Raw genomic sequence first — 22,199 nt, forward strand, 5'->3', positions numbered from 1 at the left:
AAAATTTTAATTAACCATAACTTCTAAACTTATTGGCCGAATTTGCTCATCTTCGAACTCATCCAAGGTAATCGTCCATAGAATAAGTATATTAAGTTTCATTAAGATCGGTGTAGAATTGTGGACGCTATCGTTGGAGAACGGCGCGTTATATCATATATATATATATATATATATATATATTAGGGTGGTCCTTATTTTGTATATTTTCGAATTTTTATGCTCCCAGAGGCTAATGTGGTTCGAAATAAATAAGAAAAAATATCCTCAAAGTTTCAGGTCTCTATCTCAATTTTTACCCGTGCCGCACCGCGATGTAAGTTTCCCATTTGAATAACATGGGGTTTTTGGCATTGAACGATTAATTTTTTATTCCGGCCGAAGTAATTTTTTGAATAACATATTAAACCACTCTGCATACTTATCAGGAGTTCTTACTTTTTTTCATTCTCGCACCCAAGTGGGTGAACGACATATCTTTGTTGCACTAATACAGTAATCAAGAACTTTGGACGAGTTTTTCTTATGAACAAACGTATATTTTCAAAATTGCTTGAGTTGGACATGTTGAGAGTAATGCACTACCTCAAACGCTTCGCGTTATGAAGCGTGCAAAATCGAAGCGCACTTCGCTAAATGAGACAATAGTGCGTTAATGTGCAGTAGAGTATTCCGTAAAAGGTTTTTTCGAATTTATTACGATCACCTCTCAAAACGGTTTCAATTACAGCAGAAAAAATTCCATTAAAGTTGAAGCTCTTAATTCCAACGGGAGGAGTTGCCGCAAAATTTTTTTTGTGATTTTTCAAAGAAATATTTTTTTTTCATATTATTTGACTTTGTGTCTTTTTCAAAAATATATAATGCATTCAATCGATATCTGAGGACGGTATATCTATGCGACTAATCATATTATGCCTTAGTTTAACATTTAATAAATATTGACAATAAATTAAATTTCTTTCAATATTTGCTTAAATAAGTTGGTCACCTTTAAGTTTATTATTTGTTTTAAGCAATAAATAATAAACAAAAAGTTTATAGTTTTGTGTATTATAATATCGAAATAGTTATTTCTTTACAATTTTCTAACTATAATAAATTATTAATAAAATAGATCTCTTTTATAAATAAATATGAAAAACTTGAAAAATCACAAAAACAAAATTTGCGGCACGCCGTCCCGTTGGAATCAAGAGCTCAAACTTTGAGGGAATTTTTTCTGTCATAATTGAAACCGTATGTGAGGTGATCGTAATAAATTAAAAGGATCCTTTTAACCCTATCCAAAAATTCCCATAGAATCCACTCAACTGCGACAAAAACCGCTTAGAATCCTATAGACTGTATTGGTTTCTATGCAGTTTTTGTCGCAGTTGAGTGGATTCTTTGGGGATTTTTGGATAGGGAAGGAACACTTTACTGTACACTATAATGCAAAGTTCCTGATTACACTGTATTAGTGCAACAAAGATATACCGTTCACTCACTTAAGTGCGAGAATGAAAAACAGTAAGAACTTCTGATAAGGTTGCAGTGATTTGATATGTTACTTGAAAAAAATTTTAGATAAAAATAAAAAAAATAATTTTTTTTTTTTTTTTTTACTTGCTGTACCTCCAAAATTATAGTAGCTAAAAATCTGTAAAAATTCTGAGGAGTAGCTGCTAATATAAGGATAAAGTCTACAGAGTTTCAAATTTTTCGAACAATTACTTCGACCGGCATAAAAAATTAATTGTTTAATACCAAAAACCCCGTGTTATTCAAATGGGAAACTTACATCGTTGTGTGGCACGGGTTGAAATTGAGGTAGAGACCTGAAACTTGGAGGATATTTTTTATATTTATTTCGAACCACATAAGCAGGAAGTTGAGTCATCAAAAAATTATTACGCTCCACTACAGAAAAATTTTTGATATACTTAAAACTTATTAATAAATTGTTACGAAAATTATTTGTCAGTGGGTATCCTCGATTTCAAGCCTTCTTGAAAAAAAAGACATGATTCCAAAGCAAAAAGTCGAAGTTTGATTATCCAGTGAGATTAACAAGTTTCTAAAAGAAGCTTTAGATGTTCGGTATATACTTAGCGACAAAGGTTGGAAATCATACGTTTATGTTAAATGACAATTAAAAAAATTTATTTTATAATATATTCAATTGACCGGACATTTTATTAAATTTAGGTGGTTGCGATTCTTGAAGTACTTGGGGCATGCAGAGGTCAAGAATGTAACATGACGGTTGGTAATTTTAAAGATGTTGGACAGACCATTCACAATTGAAAGTGTCTATTACAAAACTATAAAAAAATACGCTGATCTTCGACCAAATGAAATGGATACCGATGGGTTATTTCTAAATTACCCAAGTGGGAAATGCTTTCGGCAAGTCATCGGCAAAAATAAAATTGCTCAATGCCCGAAGTAAATTGCTCAGTATACTTCATGCTAGCTAATCCATCAAGATATACTGGTCATAGTTTCAGACGAACTTCAGCAACGCTACTTGCGGATTCTGGTATAGACATTACAATTATTAAATGCAATAACGGAAGGTTATATTGAAGAGTCAGTGAATAATAAAAAAACGATTTCAGATCAGTTGACTAAGTTCTTTAATTCTTCAATACATTCAAATCTGCAAGTGTCTTGTAAACAAGGAAAGTAAAAAAAATCTATTACTCTGATGACGAGTTCTGATTCTCTCGAACTTTAAGAAGGACATACATTGAATCAATCTTCTGAACCACTTGGAAAAAAAGTTTATAATTTTTATAATTGTACTATGGTACAATTAATATATTAATTCAGTTAATTGATTCACAAAAACTCTAATATTTATAATTTGAAAAATTCATAAAATACAAAAAATCAAATTAATAAATTTTGTTCAAGTAAATATATATAACATTATTGTATTATTCACTATCTAATAAGTAACTGTAAATCACAGATTTCTTATTTTCTAACAGTTTCCCGCACCATCAACCTGAAATAAACGCGTTTCTAACTGGCTGCTGACACTGAAACTTGAAGTTCCGATGCAGGTAATCATAAAAAATCTAAAGTATGTCTGATACGGGATGAAACACGATTTCAGACTGCGGGTAATAATATCAGCTTTGGCAGCCAACTTCAACCTAGTCTGAAACTGTCGGATCCCTTGTCACACAATATACTATATCGAAATACCTCAAAAGGTACCAGAGTGATTAAGCTCAAATTTTCAAAGAATCTAAGTTTGCATAACCCATATAACAATCTTTTTCAAATCTTGAGCAAGTCTGCTCTCAAGATCGATAGGTGCTAGTGTCTTTTTCTACGTGTGTGTCTTGCTGCAGATACTCGGTGACCAGATTTAAATTGCAAGTCTAGTGCAAGCCTTACACAAGAAATTTGTGCCAGATTATGACTAAATTCTGAAGGTAGACTATATATGAAAATAGTTGCACTGAGAGAACAATTTATTTGAGCCCAATAAATATATTTATTTGACTGAACAAAATCATTTATTTCACTGAAATATATATTTGTTTGTAGCGAACAAATGTCGCTACAGTGCTACCATTCAAATATACCAACCATATATTTGTCTCAAATAAGTATTGATTGGGTCCATTCAAATATGGGATTTATTTGCCTGAAACAAATCTTATTAGTCTAAGAGCCGGACCTACTTCGACCCCCACCGATCTTGCAACCTGATGAGATATATTTTTTAAAACGCTTTGATAATAGATATATACGCCTATAATAACTTGCCTATCAAAATTCTGACCAGACTATTTTTAAATAAATTAATAAAAATTAAATTTTTTTTTACTTTTTACCGTTCTTGTAACCAGCCAAATTGTACACTAACCGACAGCAAATAATGCATAGAATATGCCACGGTAGCCTTGCCTACCCATTTCTTGACCAAACTACCTGGCAAGCGGGTATAAACAGGTGAGTCAATATAAATAACTCCACCGATCTATAAACCGCTTGAATTTTATACCAAAATGTAGTTAATTTTATAATAAACGCGATGGTATAGCATTGCCTACGAAAAACCGGTCATTAATATTCATTGTCAGGCTTTGAAGTTTAAAAATCGGAGCAAGCAGTGATGCGCGAGAGAGAAAGTCGAGCGGCAGAAGTCCGTGCATTAGAAAAAGACATAACATGGCAGTTGTGCGCGCTATATCCCCCAGATGTAGGCTACTGCGCATGCTCTGTCTCATACTTGTTATTATTATTCGGAATTATTTTGGAGCGATTGACAATAAAATTTATTTATTTTATAGTTATAGATTATTTTACTTATATTTATAATTATATTAATTATATCTACAATTATTATAATGTTAGTATTGTAGTAATCTATTTCTTTAGTTTAGTGATTTATTTAAGTTTATAACTACACTCTTCACAATATTCGAATAATAGTAATTAATTCTCACAATAATTAATAAAGCCCGTAGAGTATTAGTTATCAATAAGGTGATACAATCTATTAAATTGGTATATAAGTACAAAGGTCAAAACAGTACTCCGCGATTACAATGATACGATAGACAAAAGAGAAAATGGGACTAGTGTCCCAAGCTGGTGGTGCGTGTCTCTCGAAGGCTGAGGAAAATCTGCCTCATGCCCTTTGACTCTTGAGGGTGTTAGCTTTTTCTAACACTTAGAGTTGTGCTTAGGATCCCGTGACGTCATGAGCCCCTTTGGATGCCGGGGAAGGGATTTTACGACCCGGAGAGTGCGGTGGTTGACGGAATTTTTTTGAGAGTGGAAAACCCTGATTAAAAAAGTGAATTGAAATTATTTCAATTCTTTTCAATGCCTCGGAGGTTTTGGAAAGTATTGAATGGAATTGAAATTTCGATCGTTTGAATACTTTCCAATTCCAAAGTGGAATTCGAAAGTATTGAAAAGAATTCAATCTTTCATCATTTCAATACCTTCCAATTCCAAAGTGGAATTCAAAAGTATTGAAAAGAATTAAATCTTTCATCATTTCAATACCTTCCAATTCCAAAGTGGAATTCAAAAGTATTGAAAAGAATTCAATCTTTCATCATTTCAATACCTTCCAATTCCAAAGTGGAATTCGAAAGTATTGAAAAGAATTCAATCTTTCATCATTTCAATACCTTCCAATTCCAAAGTGGAATTCGAAAGTATTGAAAAGAATTCAATCTTTCATCATTTCCATTACCATTTCTATAATAATCCACATTTCTTTTACCTAAGATAAATTAGTTGATAAGATAATTCATTATTAAGTGAATTTATGGAAATTTCTATTCGATATTAAGAAATTGAAATTTTACAGTTTTTACACAACAAAAAATTCCTATAATCAGAATTGATATAAAATTTATGGCGGGTGTCATGACAATTATATTTCTCTAATTACTCAGATTTTTATTCCGGCAAAATAATTATAATTTTTTTTTATAACAAGAAAAACTGAAAAATATTAAAAGCAATTGATTTAAATATTTTTTATTTCTTCGCCGGATCCTGAATGTAATATTATTTTGTTGAAAGAAATTTCGAAAAATTGAACATTTTCAATTAATTCTAATTCTTTTCAATTCCACACATGACCCGAAATGTGAAATTATTTAGGTATTGAGAAGGATTCAGAAAGATTCAAAAATTACAATTCATTTCAATCTTTTTCAATCCCACACTTGATCCGAAAAATCGGATTATTTAGGTATTGAGAAGGATTCGGAAAAATTGAACATTTTCATTTAATTCTAATTCTTTTTAATTCCGCACTTGATCCGAAATATCGGATTATTTAGGTATTGAGAAGGATTCGGAAAGATTCAAAAATTTCAATTCATTTCAATCTTTTTCAATCCCACACTTGATCCGAAATGTCGGATTATTTAGGTATTGAGAATGATTTAGAAAGATTAAAAATATCAATTCATTTGAATCTTTTTCAATTCCTCGGTAGTTCAGAAATTCTTTTATTATTTTGGGATTGAAAAGTATTCATTTTATGTCAAAATGAAACCTTGGTGTATAGAAAGTATTCGAAAGGATTCATTTCTCATCTTTTTCAATACCTTTCAATTCACTTTTTTAATCAGGGAAGTACTCCCACAGTATATATAAAATGAAAAGTGTAAGCTACTCATAATTAAGAATATATATTCTATTTTATAATTATTTTTTTTAAGTAAGAAATTTTTAATAAATAATTAAAAATTTTTCATACTCTATGCTTTATAATTACTCATACGCAGATTAGATTCTAAATAAATATATGTCAATTAAGCAGATCAGTAAAGCCGTATCCCTTTAAAACAAAAGAATTAAAAAGTCTGGTCGTTAATTAGATTCACTTTATAAAATTATTATTATTATTTCTTTTTAGTAAAATGCTCAGGGAGTTATCCCCGGTAGTCCGACTCTACCGAGGGCCTCACCTGAGCGCCAAACCATTACTGCTGCGATGCTTCATCAACAAGATGATCAGCATGCGCAGCAGGCCAAGCTTCGTTGCCTTAGGAGACGAAGGGATACGAGAATAACAGCTTTCTGCACCCGCGATGCCAGAAACTCAACTTGCGCAGAACAAGTGGGCACTTCAGTCAGTGCAGACACAAAAGACTGTTTCATCCCTCCTAGGATGCCAACAATGAGGACGACAAGTTTGAAACGGTAGCCTGGGTAAAGTTTGCCAATTTCAAACAGGAGATCCTGATATATCTCGTATTTGTGCTCTTCTTTAACCGTGATGTTATATTCAGCAGGTGCTGAAAACTCAATGACATAAATGTCACGAGCGCTTTTATCGAAGAGCACAATATCAGGTTTATTATGATCTATTTTTCGCGTTGTTGCGAATGGCACGTTCCAATAAATACGACAACGGTCATTCTCAACAACTTGCGGAATATCTCCTGGCAGATAAGGCAGCACTGGTGTTTTATCGATACCGTGCGTGTGTCTCAGATGGTAATAAAGTACTCGCAGAGCAGCATTGTGACGCTGAATGTATGCACTTCTTGCCAGCACAGGACATGCTGACAAGAGATGCATGAGCGTCTCAGGATGTTGCTTACACACTCTACACAAAGTGTCGGGTAGCTGCATCTGAAGCACTTTAGCACGATATTCGAGGGTATTGATTACACCATCTTGGCAGGCAAAAATATAACCTTCGGTCCCGGACATCAGGCCAGCTGACTTGAAGAAGGAGAACGTCAGCTGGGTGGACAAGCCATGACCACGCACGTGCTTAAAGAACACGCTGTGCATGGACTTGTCCATGTGTGTACTGAGCAGTTTTTGCTGCTCAGCATTCCTGACGACACTCTCAAATTCCTCCTTAGGGAGTTCAATAAGAGAGTTTACTCTTCCGAGACCGAGGGATTTTGCCGCGTACCTTGCTGCCTTATATAAGAACGCTCCCTTATGCCTATTCTCATGACTATGAACAATTTGCATAAGGAAGTCGTCTTCATCTCCTGTGAAATTGACAATTTCGTATGTTAAACCCAAAACCAAACGATCATGTAGACACTTCAAGCTTTGTAGACCTCTCCCTCTGATGTGCTGGGAAAGGTATAACCTGGTGACTGAGGACTTAGGGTGCATGCTCCGATTGATGTTCATGACTTTACGCGTCTTGATATCGAAATCTCTAAGCTCTTTTCGGGTCCATTTCAGGACACCGAAAGAGTGGAGAAGTACTGGGACAGCAAACATGTTTGTTGCACAGACTTTGTTTTTTCCGGAAAGTTCTGATGACCAGATTTTCCGGAGTCTCCACCCATACTCGCTGCAGAGAGTCGTTTTGATTTTCGAGACGTCCTGCATAGGACTCCCGTCAATCCCTAGATATTTGTACGACTCTCTGGCATCAAGATGGTCAATGACGCTCCCATCTACTAACTCGATATCTTCGCGCAAATCAGAGCATTTACCCTTCACCAGATTAACGACCGCGCACTTGTCCAACCCAAAAGCCATGCCGACATCCCGTGTATACTCCCCTACGATGTTCAAGGCTGTCTGAAGGTGTTCCTCATCAGGAGCATATACCTTCAGATCATCCATGTAGAGTAAGTGGGTGAACGAATACTTTCGATCAGTTGGTGGGCCCACTGAGTATCCACGGGTACGGCGTAGCGCAACAGATATCGCCAGCAGTGAAATGCAAAACAGCAGAGGGCTCAGGGAATCTCCCTGGAAGACACCTTGTTTGTACTGTACAACTTCGGTCACACGTTTGTCGTTGCCACATGAAATGTGGAACCGTGTTCGCCAAAGTTGCATCGTACGCTGAATGCACCCTAATGTATCGCGATTGACCCCAAGACATTTGAGCAAGAAGAGAATAAGCTCATGAGATGTTGAGTCAAATGCCTTGCGGTAGTCAATCCAGGCCATTGACAGATTGCGCTGATAGTAGATCGCGTCTTGAATGACACAACGATCTACTAACAGATTCTCTTTGCAACCTGACAGGCCTCTTTTACTGCCACGTTGTTCGTATATCTGCTGCCATACAGGATCGGCGAGTGGGTAACCCCCGCCATTTTGTGCCTCAAAACATCATGGCGGCCACAAAAAGCTCGCAGATTAGAGACCACTGAGTGATGGATGAGGGCATGTGTTTATAATGGCGTGTTTGAAATCTTGGTGATTATATTCCTAAGTGGAGGTAGCCCTTATGGGTTGGGGACGAACTTGCGCACCCCACCACTAATCCTAAGCAAGCAGTTGACCAGAGCTGAAGTCTGGTACCATGGGGGATCCATTCCAAGCCCCACTTTGACCAGAGATGGGAGGAGTGTTTGGGTCCGAATGAGGTCGGTCTCGTGGTGGTTGTTGGTGAGACACCCACATGCAATGCATGCCTAATGGGTAAGTTAATGTGAGCTTATGCTCACATTTCGCTTTTATAATATATGGTAGCGTTAAAGATAGGGACCACACGCAACGCGAGTATGCCCAAAAGGGCGAGGTATCGGCTTCCGGTCGGCGGAGGCGGACTTAGGTCCCGTTACATTAATTAATTTGCCATACAGGATCTATCTCCTGCAGAATGCGATTGTCCAAGATTTGGGTGAAAATCTTATAAACCGCATTCAAACAGGTGATACGCCTGTAGTTCTTTGGGTCAGACAAGTCACCTTTCTTAGGGATGAGCACGGTTCGCCCTTCTACAAGCCAGCACGGAATAGGTTTGTTGCCTCTGATAAACGCTGTAAAAATCCGGGCCAGATGGCTATGAGTAGAAGTAAGTTTCTTCCACCAAAATAAGTTAATGCCATCCGGACCCGGAGTAACCCAGTTCTTACCAATATTCAGAGCCAAACGAACTTCTTCCACGCTGACTTCAGGGCTCTCTTCATCAGCATTCTCGTTTCGATGTTGTCGACAGAATGCCTCGAAGTCGAGAGCAGGAGTGTCACGATTCACGTTCGGTTGATCACCATACAACTCGGACCAGAAAGCTTCTACTCACTCGATAGATGAGGGATCGCCAGAAACAGATGTCTTAGGTGTCAGAAAGCGTGAAGGACTTAACCGATACAAAGAGTTATCGGTGAACCGCTTCAGCTTTTTCTCTAGTGACTTTTTAGCAGTCACCAGAGCCCGCAACCTGTTAAGGGAACCTTCTTTGATGTTAAGAAGATTCTCCTTATTCAGTGTGTGATGTTGATATCGTAGTCCAGCCGAAAGCTGCCCAATGCGACCTCTCATCTTAGCCTCAGGAGAAGAAGTATTATTTCTTGCCGGAGGTAAGAGTGAGGAAGCAGCATCATAGACAGCTTGATTGATGGTGAGTAGAGTAGAATCCTCCTGAATCCGAGTCGATAGCTCGTGGTTTTCCGTGTCAAGTAGATGTTTTGGATAGTGTATATTCTTAGAGATACATACTTGCCGTGTGTCAAAATCATTGTCGGCGTCTTCGGAAGAACGGCGTCTCTCCTGATGTAGCTGTGCTGGAAAAGACAGATGGTGAGATACTCGTCTGTTAGGTAACAGTGATCGTCGTGTTCGCCGGAGATGAGAGGCGTAATCACGCAGATGTTGTCGTGAAAAATGGGTATGGTTAGGGTGCATATCGCTCCAGAGAGCATGCATCCTAGCCATATAGCCCCTCCGCTCCGGTTCACTGTTATTATAGCACATCAGGAGATCGGCTCGTAATTCCTTCGTCCACCTAAATACAGTCCGTTGTTCGCCAAGGTCGTCATTGTTCGGAATCTCGGTGCTCCGCCCAGCTAGTGGGTAGCCCTCATCCGAGAAGGGCCGGTTGTGGGGAGCACTTCTGTGTTCAGGATTATCTTGAACTCAGTTTACTTCATATTGGGGAGTTAACCCAATGCAAAGGTTGTTGTGCGCTTTGTAGGTCAGAAGATGGAAGACTGACCTATCTAGCCTACGGTGCGCCACGGAGTAATCAAAATCTCCGCTGGCCGCACAACATGCACCGTGAGCATTATTATTATTATTATTATTATTATTATTGATATTATTACTATTATGAGTATTATTATCAAAACTAAAATATCATTATTATTAATTATATTTAAATTATTATATAATTTTGAATGAATTACTTTCTTATATAGTCGTCCCGACGAAAGCTTGGGATTTTTTCCCACCACGGTTTCTTCTCCCACCCTTTTAATGTTGGTTTGGCACATGTGCACATTCAATGACGCATGCGCTTATTCTAATATCACGGTGGTGGGAGAAGAAACTGGTGGGAAAAAAATCCCAAGCTTTCGTTGGGACCACTATAAATAATAAACAATAAAAAACAAAAAATTTTTAAACATTAATTATTATTAAGTAACCTCAAAATCATATCTAATTTAGAGATAACTTCATTATATCATTGATAGGCTATCTTTTAGACATCAGAAAAATGTTATCTTTCTGATACCTTTTCGAAGAGATCGAAAAGATGTCAATAGGTGGCGCATTAGATATCGTTCTGATATCTTTATGCTATCTTTAAGATGAGTCTTAAAGTTATCAGATCCAAACAATGTTTTCTTTATGAAATCTTTATGATAACTTTTTGCCGATCGGGCATCATCGATGTATCTCTCGAACGAGTTAAGCAATTTTTATGTTCAATGTGGCATTGGGCATAAAATTTTAGAATCAATAAGTTAAGCGATTCTGATTTCATCAAAAAAAGGAACTTTTTTTGTTCAAAATATAATTTTTTCAACAATATCTCTTGACCAAGTTGTCTGATTGTTATGGCTGATGCGGCATTTAATGCGGTTTTTAAATTCTTAGAGCCAGTGTAGCCGGATCGTGGGACATTTTTTCCCCTTCCCAGCATTACACTCCATGCTATTTCACACCGGGAAGAGGCAAAAATATCTCACGATCTGGCTACACTGCTTATTAGAGCCAATTCGACTTTGAAATCAACCCGAGAAGTATGTTAAAGGTCATCTGAAATGAATATTTAAAAAAAAAATTTATTTTTGGAATAACTTGATACGTGATGTACCAATTAGCTTAATTTTTCACAGAATTTAAATTTAAATAAACCTATGTAAAAATTTCCATGACAAATTGCTGGCCAAGCCAAAAAAAAGACATAGATTTGTAAAAAAATTTGTAACTCATAAGAGATAGAAAAATTTTTGTAATTTCACGGAAGCGTTGTGAGCGGGTACAAGGTACAGTCGACTCTGTCTAAAGGTTCCACTTCGGGACAGGACCATTGCCTAAAGGTTCCGTCCCCACCATCAGCACTTCCCCTACAATATATTTCCCTCAAGCGCCGAGGCGCACGCTAAAACGAACACATTGCGCAGTAAACATAACCTCAAAAAACGTACATTTAAAGTTAGCGCTCGAAAACTGAATTGTGATTCGTCACTCGAGAAAGCGGGTGGGGGAATATCCGGGAACCTTTAAGCAATGTATCCTGGAACCTATAGACAGCGGGAACCTTTAGGCAGAGTCGACTGTATTAATATTTTAACTAAATCAAAGAAGGGTAGATTCAAAAGTGATCGATTTGGCTAATAGATGTCCCATGTATAAAAAATAATATCACAAACAAACAATATATTATAACTAAAGTAAATAACTTTTTAATAATGGTTTTTCATTTTTGTTTTAATTCGCAGGTGAAATGATGGACGTATTAGCTCTAATAAATTCGGCTATAAACTTCATTCTCTACTGTGCAATGAGCCGACAATTTCGAACCATCTTCAGCCAGTTATTCTGCAGATGGAAGTTGTTTGGTAGATGGGTACCCGTTCCACCACATTTAGACAACAATGGCCATACAGCGACAACTCACACAATGACACAAGTGACTCAGGTCTAGCATCGGCATAACCAGCAGCCGCACACTTTGTAATCTATTTTATACTTACTTATTTATTTTTAAACTGCTAATCGAATTGATTCACATTCAAATATTATAGGTTTTTAGTTGACATATAAATTTGAACTTAATCTATTAAAATTAATTTTATTATCATACAATACTCATTTATTCTATTCAAATCAGTTCTTATTTCTATTTTGATTAAAAGCATTATGTCTAATTTCAGGCCTGATCATACATGAATCTGATCTGTCCATGCCTGTTCATGTCTGAGGCGTTAAATACACTCAGGCCTGTTCATGGCTGTTCATGTCTGTTCATGTCTGTTCATGCCTGACCATATCTGTTCATGTCTGAAGCGCTATATGCGTTCAGGCCTGATCATACCTGTCCATGCCTGTCCATGTCTGTTCATGTATGTTCATGTATGTTCATGTCTGTTCATGTCTGAAGTGTTAAATACAGTCAGGCCTGATTATGTCTGTTCATGGCTGTTCATGTCGGAAGCGTTAAATACAGTCAGGTCTGATCATGCCTGATCATGTCTGTTCATGGCTGTTCATGGTTGTTCATGTCTGAAGCGTTAACTACGCTCAGGGCTGATCCTACCTGCCCATGCCTGGTCATGCCTGTTCATGTCTGAAGTGTTGAATAAGCTCAGGCCTGATCAGGCCTGTTCATGCGTGGTTATGTCTGTTCATGTCTGTTCATAGACATAAAATTTTTTTGACCAATTATCTATCACGTATGACCCGGGAAAAAAGGATCAGACCTGATCAGACATGAACAGGCATGAGTCTTAAGACTTTCAGTACTTGAAGTTCGTACGAGGCGAACTTTCAAGCGCAAGGTCCACGGTTCGAATCCTAGACACTCCCATATTTTTTATTTTTTTTTCATTTTTATAGAAATAATTATATATAATTGTATATAGTTATGCATAATTATATATAATTATATAGGACCATTTTTTATATATAATTGTTTTACCAGAATGGGCATGAACGGGCATGAACAGACCTGATCAAACCTGAACATGCCTGATCAGGCCTGGTCAGGCATGGTCATTTTTCATGTCTGATCAGGCCTGAAGACTCATGCCTGCTCATGTCTGATCAGGCCTGAACATTTTTTCCCGGGTAATGTAAAACAATCTAAAATACGGTAGATCTTGTGGTCACCCCCTAATACAATTGATGTTTCAATTTTTTTACTGACGAAAACTAAATAACTGATGTCGTTTTTTTAACTTCCCGCTAAGAAAATCGACGATTTTCGAAAAATTGGGAAGTTATTGTTTTCACCCCGATTCGCGAAAATCGAAATTTCATCAGATGTCGACGTTTTGAGGTCCTAGGAAGCTATTCTGACTAATTTCACGATGATGTCCGAGTGTATGTATGTATGTATGTATGTGTGTGTGTGTGTGTGTGTGTGTGTGTGTGTGTGTGTGTGTGTGTGTATGTGTGTGTGTGTGTGTGTGTGTGTGTGTGTGTGTGTGTGTGTGTGTGTGTGTGTGTGTGTGTGTGTGTGTGATTTCTCAGAAACGACTTATACGATCAACTCCAAAATCTAATCAGCTCTAGAACTTGATAAAACGCGTCGATTGCCGCCTTAGCCATCTCAATCGGATAATTCGTTCGAGAGTTATCGCGGGCAAAAGAAATAGTAAAAAACGGTTTTTTGCGAATATCTTCGAAACAACTGAACCAAACAATTTCAAAATTTTATCAGCTCCAGAACTCAATAAAATACGCCGATTGCCGCCTCAACCATCAAAATCGGTCAATTCGTTCCTGAGATATCGTGGGAGAAAGAAATGCTAATATCGTTTTTTTTCGAAAACAATGGCACACAAAAGTATTTTCGAGCTCGAAGAGCTCGAAATGTATCCACAACAATGTTTTCGAGCTCGAGGAGCTCGAAAACAGCGGGAAGTTTTGGGGCTGGCCCGCAGGGTCAACCGATAGGCAGATTTTTTTTACAACAGTCAGTAAGAAGTATCAAAATGATAATAATTTATATTACACACCAAGGGAGAAAAGTAAGACGTTCCAAAGCCAAAGGCGAGGGTGGCAATCACGCGGATTGGAACGTCCTACCTTCCTTCGTGCCGTATATATTATTTTTTACCAGATCTGTACCTGAATTTTACGAATTGATCAAAGAAAATTTCTTGAATCGAAAATATTTTTCTTGATTCAAGTTTTTAACATCCTATAACAGGGCTGTGCTGTTACTCTGGTCGTCCTTATTTAAGGGCGCCACTGGAACTAATAACGGCCTCCCAGAGCCGGATCTTAGATCATCAGGGTCGGTGTAATTTTTTTTTAATTGTAAGAGTAGGAAGAGGAAAGATAATTTATAAATAAATTATTATAAATTTAATTTAACAGTTAAACCTTTTATTTTAACCTTATAACCTTTTTATACCTTAAAAACCTTTTATACCTTATAAACCTTTTATATCTTATAACCGGTTCCGTAACAAAATAACCGCAGACAAAATAACCACACGACAAAATATCTGCGGACAAAATAACCGCGGGCGAAACATCCTCACGACATAATATCCGGACGATAAAATTTACCGGAAAAATCCAATCAGTTGACGAAGCAACCGTGACAAAATAACTGTACGGTCAAATATCAGTTACCAAAAAAACTTCAAATCGATATATTTAAATAACTAATTAATAATGATTAATTAGGAATTATCAAGCAAGTTTGCAAAATAATGATCTAATGACATAAATATTTTAACCCATAAATACATTTAAATTATCGAGTATGCATTTGTCATGATTAAATTATATTTCAATAGTCATTTATGACTATTGTGTGTGTACGATTAGAAAAATGTACCGACACACAGACGAGGTATAAAAAATAGCGCCCTTTTTTACGAACTCTGTGTGTGTGCAATTTCAAAAATATACCCACACACAAGTCTTTTCTCCATTTTAAAATATCAATTTTCAAACTATGTTATTTATTAAACTACTATATTATAATAATAATAAATTATAAATAAACTCATTTATGTGAAATTTATTTAATTATGTAGTTCTTATTATATTTTATTAAACTGCTTAGAAATGTTTAATAATGAATTAGAGATTTTTGTAAACATAAATATACATTGACGTAGACAATACATAGGCGTATGTTATGCCAATTTCTTAATTATAGGTGGCGCACAATCTCTAGAACTGCCTCGATTTCACTAGCTAGCGCTTAGTTTAAAACACGGCAGCCCTCGTTTATTGTTACTAGGGACAGGAAAGATATAAAAAATACCCTAGCAGACCTGATTTACCGCAAAGTTACGGGGTTTTACCGTAAATTTACCGTAGAATACGGTGAATCTACCGTAAAAAATTCGGGTGGATTCACCGTAATTTACGGTAATTCACGGTAAATGGGTAAATTACGGTGGGTTTACCGTAAAATACGGTAAAGTACGTTACAGCCACCATAAAATAAGATAATTTCACAAAGATACGATTGCGAAATCCATCGTAAAATATTAACAATGAATCACAGAACAACGCTGAATCTTTTGTAAAATACGGTAAAACCACCGTACATCAATTTTTTACGGTGGATTACCGTAATTTACGGTGGGTTTACCGTACATAACGGTAAACCCACCGTAAATTGGGTCCGTTGGGGTAGCACCCTTTTTTCCCGAACTCTGTGTGTGTGTGATTATAAAAATATATCCATACACAAAAAAGTGTGACAAATAGCACTAGAATCATGAAAAAACCCCAAATGTTAATTTATTTAAATTTAATTGATTATTTTTTTTCATACAGAAGACATTTTATAGTCAAAAATGGATAGAGCCTCACTTGAAGACCATTAACTTATAAATTTTTCTTAAGGATATTTTGTCGTGTGGTTATTTTGTCCGCGGATATTTTGTCGTGTGGATGCTTTGTCCGCGGTTATTTTGTCCGCGGATATTTTGTCGTGTGGTTATTTTGTCCGGGACATTTTGTCGTGGTTATTTTGTCCACGGATATGTGGTCGTAGCACCCTTATAACCTTATTATCTTATAAACTTTATAAACTTATAAACCTTTTTAACTTATAAACCTTATAACCTTTTTAACCTTTATTACTTTATAAACTTATGAGTCTTTTATATTAAAACAATAATCAATTACCTTTGAAGATTTTACAATTTCTTCTAGCCCTAGAGAATTCGGTTACACCGAAAAAACATCTAAAACATACCTGGTATTTGAGTATGATTTCGGTATTTTTTCAGTAGAATTCTAAAAGTATACTCAAATTATACTCATCCATAATAATAATTTAGGTATGTTTTTGAACAATTTATATCGAAGTTATACTGAGATAAAAAAATAATTTCTTAGATATCGATATATTCAATGTATTTAAGTATATTAGTTGAATAATTTATTTATATGTTTTTTTAATAAATAATTCAAAGAAAAAAAAAGTGATAATTGACTGAGGTTCCGAACTTGTGGCTTCTGACTTGAGAGTCTTGTGAAGTTCTCGTGGCGCTGTCACAGGTCTTGATGAATCGAACAATTTTATTTTTATTTATGATTTGTTTTTTTTATGCATTATATTTGTATTAACTATCTATACTGTTATTGCAATAGAATCAAATAAATAATAAATTAATGATAATTGTATGTCTATCAAACATAAACAGAAATATTTCCTTTAACACTGAAATTTTTTTTTATTTTGGTAAAAAAAAAAAAAAAACATAGAAGTAAATAAGTAAATCAATAATTAAATGATTATGAAAATAATTTTTGAACTATTTACTACTAAAAAGCATTATAATACTAAATACTTAATTGAAAAAGTATTATCATAATTTTCTATGTATTTAATAAATTTATTTACTTCTAACTTCAAAGAAACACTTTTCCTTTTTCTCAGGTAAAGACTTATATAGAAATATATTGTCCTCAACCTCTCTGATTCCGGTACAATTGGAGTATAAATCGTGCTTGAAATAGATATTTTTTCAGTATCATTTAAGTATGAAAAATTCAAAAACATACCCAAAACATGAGACGATTTGAGTATAATCTGGGTATGAATAGGGTGTAATTCTTAAAACATACCGAAATATTTATCGATTTCTACTATACCGGAAATGAACCGAAAAGAAACTTAAATTTTCGGTATAAACAAATTCGCTAGGGAGGCGAACTACCTTTAGCAAAAATTTCCTTAATCATTAAACCTTACTACTAACGTCAACTACCTTTGACGATCACACACACACACACACTTTTTATAGACCTTACTAGCCAACTACCTTTGGCAACTAAATTAAAATCGTTTTACCTTCGCGAGACCTTACTCTCTATTTTTTTTAATCATTATCACCTTGATTTAATTCACACACACTCTCACTCAGTCCCCTGGACTTATTTTACATACGTACACTGAATTTACAATAAAAATGGCGACCTGCCATCGATTACTTTCCCGCCACAAATTTTACAATTTAATTAATTAATTAAAATTTTGTAAAAGAGATTATTATTAATAAATTAATTACTGGTTACTATTCACCTTGCCTTAAATTTTATATTTTCATTTCAACTTCTCACTATTTCAACGTCTCCAATATCACCTTCACTCGACTCTATTTTTCTATTCAAATAATTTTTCTTTCAGGTATATTTTTTTCCACAATAATTAATTATTCTTATTTTAATTTTAATTACGATTAGTTATTAATTTTAATGAATTAACTATTTTATTTATTTAATTAACTTAATTTAATTTGACCGCTAACCGGTGACCTTGACCGCGAGATAAATCTTATTAATTTTATCCCGGATTTTTATTATATTTTATTATATATATAATTAATTAATATTATACCGATTAGATTTATGACTAGATTAACGACAATTTCCGGTGCGTGAATTACGCGATCCACCTGGAAATTTCTAGAATACTTCCGGCAACCTGCCTGGAAATTAATTAATTATTTTATTGTCGATTCCGGTTTATTTTATTTAATTTTATTTTACTAAATTATTAATTTCGGACACTTAATTTGGACGCGACCCTGGTAGGAAGGGACCATATATCGGCCAAGGCTCGGACCAGGCATTGGCCAGTCGTCATGTCAGAGTCTCGAGCCTCGGCGCAAGCCTTGGTCAAACCTTGGCTGAACCATTGGGTGAGCAATGGTCCAAGCCTTGGGGAACGAAATATCAAGCCTCGGCCGAGTCTTGGGAAACGAAAAATTGAGCCTTGGCCAAGGCTTGGGAAACAAAAGTCAAGCCTCGGCCAAACCTCGGGAAGCAAAAAATCTAAGGCTCACCTAATGCTCGATCTAAAATATTATTATTTAAATTAATAAATATAATTAAAACAAAGTATGATCACACTTTTATCGACATTACATTGGAGTGTAATTAACTAATTACTGAATTAATGGGAAATAACGAATAAAATTATTTGGGGGCTACCGGGGTTCGAACTGAGATCCTTCTGATTACTAGGCCGCGACGCTATCCACTGTGCTAAATCTGATGTCCAGATAATCATGATTTTTTTGCTTGTTAATTATTTAAATACAATTTAATTCAAAAATATTAAATCGTAAAGATGAGGTGAAATGTACACTGTAAAAAATCACCGGGGTGAGTCCAAGCGGTGTAGGTGTTAAAATCGGCGGTGTTAAATTTCAACACCAAAAGCGGTGTGAAAATAACGCCGCCGCCGGTGTAAATATTCTGTACCGGTGTTAAGGGGTTATATCCACTTGCGAGGCAGAAAAAACGCGTTTTTTTGTGAATTTTTTTCCAAGAGGCATTTTATTTTATACATTAATGGAAAAAATGTACTTAAACAGAATTTAATGTACTTTAACAATCAGCGGTTTATTTAAAAAAATATTGGATCCCCTAGCTCCTGTAGATGATCTGCGGAGAGACCTCCAAAAAAAGGTGCTTGGCGGTGAGCAAGATATCTCTGGTCCAAATTATCTGAAAACCAAAAACCAAAAATATTTAGTTTTGTAATAAATAAATACAGGTAATGATCGAAGGTCTAGTCAAAATTTTGATTTTTGACAAAATGGCGGCTGTTCAAAAAAAAAATTCAATTTTTCATGAAAATTTTTCACTTCGAAGTGGCTTAAAAAATCGAAATTATTGTCCAAAACCTTATTCCTTCGATCATTACCTGAAAAATATATCTGAGTAAGTCGTGTAAAAATTTCAAACCGATCGGTTTAGCGGTTTCGGAGAAATTTTGCTCACCGACTCTGAAAACACGGTTTTGAGATAAACGCGTTTAAAGTTTCGGGAACGATTTACACTAAATTAAAATTTTTTTTTTTCAACTTACATCGTGTCATCTATTCCAGCATCATAAGAGGAACCCTCTGCTTCGTCGTTTGCCTCCAAAATGTTTAATTGTTGTTGTCTACGAGCCATTCTCCCCTCGCGCGTCGACCCTTGCGCTATTGCGTCCGAAATTGAGATGCGCTCTGCGTCGTCTTTATTCGCGTAGGAATGAGCATTGGGTCCAAGTGATAATCCCATAGCACTCAAATAACATTTACTTGAATTAATTGAACTTTACACACTGAGGAATACACAAACTGAGCACAAACACAACTTGTCTACGTGGAAATCACTTTTAACTGATGAATTCACATATTTTTAACTTAAAATTCCTCAACATAGGTTTCAAGTATAAACTAGACCTTTTGTATTATTATTTTAGGGTCCCAAACACAATATAAGTCGAGAACAAAAGTATAGCGGCTACGAGAAACAGCTGCTACTCCGGCTCGCGCTCTGCCTACTTTCGAACGCTCGGAGACGTCCTTACTAATACGCTCATATCTCCGAAACTAATTGTCGGATCGATTTGAAATTTTCAGAGAATATTCTTGAATATATGTACATTCAAAAAATGACAAAAAAAAAAATTCGATTTTTTGAAAATCACAAGTGGATATAACCCCTTAAGTAAAACTCTCCGGTGTAAATATTCTAGACCGGTGTTAAAATATTTTACTTTGTGAATATTTTTACTAACTCGATCACTATACTTGTTAATAAATGATATTATTTATTAATTTTCATAAAGAACTGACATTTTTTGTATTTTATAATCTTTAAAGTTAATAATCCAAGCGGACGCAGTTTACTCCGCTTTTACACCGATATTACTCCGCTTTTGCACCGATTTTACTCCGCTTTTACACCGGTTACCCCGATTTAATACCGGTATTTTTAACACCGGTGAATTACTCCTCCTACACCGGTGTAATTTTATTTCAACACCGGGCGGAGTTAAAATGAGTCCATTTTTAACACCGCTCTTTTTACAGTGTAGTTTTATTTAATGAACAAAATTGTCTGATGAGTAATGACATATTTTTATTAATTTGTAATTTTATGATTTGATATAAATGAATAAATTAAGAGTAAGATCAAGTAGCACTACTAGGGAAGGGGGGGGGGGCAAAATAATAATATAGTTATAGTACATATAACAAATTTGAATTTAATGAAATTTGATCAACTTTCAGAAATTTTTTTTTCAACTTTTTTAAAGGATACCCCATTTTGCCCGCCGAAAATAAAAATTTCATGTTAACTAAACTATTGTACATAGCAATAACTAATTAAATGAAAATGATTGTATATCAAATAATTATACTTTTTAGAAAATTTCAACTCTTGATATTAATCGTATAATCGGTAGACCGTTATGCCCTGGTCTTCTCTGTATACATATATATAGATACATGTAAAGTTGATAATTTTAATGTTAAATAAAAATTTAACCCAGGCTGAAGCATTGGCCAATGGTCAGCTGCCAAGGCTCGGCTTGACAAAAATTAAACTATCGGACCCGACCTCGGCCGATCCTTGGGCCAATGGTCAGCTGCCGAAGCTTGGCAAGTGACAACAGGGCCAAGGCTCGGCCTATAGTCAGCCTTGGCGATTCCTACCTGGGGATGATACCCGACGTACAACTACGTATTTAATTAACTTTTCCGGCTTCTTACCTGGAATAAATTAAATAAATACCTTTACAATCAACTTCTCCACGTTCTTTCCTGTAGTTGTTCTCGTCTCGTGTTCTGCCCTGCTCTCTAAACATGAATTAGTGAAAATAAGTGAATATTAACTAATTCCAAGTGCAAACCGAACCACTAATTTCAAAAAGTGGTTCAGTTGGCACTCAGATTTAGTGAATATATACAATGTATACCGTCGTTTAAATATAATCGAAAATTTAATTATTTAAGTGTCTACAAGATAAATTGATCGAAGAGTTTTCTTACATGAATATTTTTATGCGGGTTAACTATTTTGAATGCTTTCCTCGACAATCAGGAAGGTTAATTTACATAAAAAGATCTCTGACCATATAAAAGCAGCGGTAACAGCTTGCAGCAAGTTAGCGTTTTCAACTTTGCAGAATAAGCTGCCGTTTCTTATATAATACTAGATGCATGCATACATGAGTTTGCTTGGATTAAAATTTTATTTACTTAAAAATCGATATTGAAAAAGTTTTTATTCACATTGATCTTAGATTTATAATAAAATCAGATGATTCTGAATTTATTTTTTATAAATATTTGAAACTTTTAAGAAAGGAAAGTATTATTTTCAGTCCGATTGTCGTTAAACCATATATACAAAAAATTAGTGTGACGGGACCGAAGTCCAATTCCGTTTTACGGGAGGTCGTTTCCTTTTGGGTATACATTCGCTCTGTAACCCCTACCTCCTCCCTAGACGACACTCTTAGTCAAAAACTATAATCGAGTGACTAAGGGTGGACGTCAACCGGAGGTATAATT

At 35.4% G+C, this 22,199-nt stretch overlaps 1 protein-coding gene and 1 long non-coding RNA gene across 3 annotated transcripts in view; both read left to right on the forward strand.

The window, feature by feature from the left end:
- Positions 1-22,199, forward strand: part of LOC130671353 (G-protein coupled receptor dmsr-1-like) — a 57,398-nt gene that overhangs the window by 30,562 nt on the left and 4,637 nt on the right. For both annotated transcript variants that reach the window (XM_057475195.1, XM_057475196.1), the window contains exon 3: positions 12,138-12,372. In XM_057475195.1, the coding sequence (XP_057331178.1) occupies positions 12,138-12,343 (206 nt within the window). In that variant the 3' untranslated portion in view covers positions 12,344-12,372. The remainder of the gene's footprint in view (positions 1-12,137; positions 12,373-22,199) is intronic.
- Positions 1,967-3,055, forward strand: LOC130671354 (uncharacterized). Its single transcript, XR_008990511.1, has 4 exons — positions 1,967-2,102; positions 2,191-2,524; positions 2,604-2,900; positions 2,979-3,055. It is a non-coding gene; the product is annotated as an uncharacterized LOC130671354 (long non-coding RNA).

Source organism: Microplitis mediator, chromosome 7 (assembly GCF_029852145.1).
Source record: "Microplitis mediator isolate UGA2020A chromosome 7, iyMicMedi2.1, whole genome shotgun sequence".
Taxonomy (NCBI): domain Eukaryota; kingdom Metazoa; phylum Arthropoda; class Insecta; order Hymenoptera; family Braconidae; genus Microplitis; species Microplitis mediator.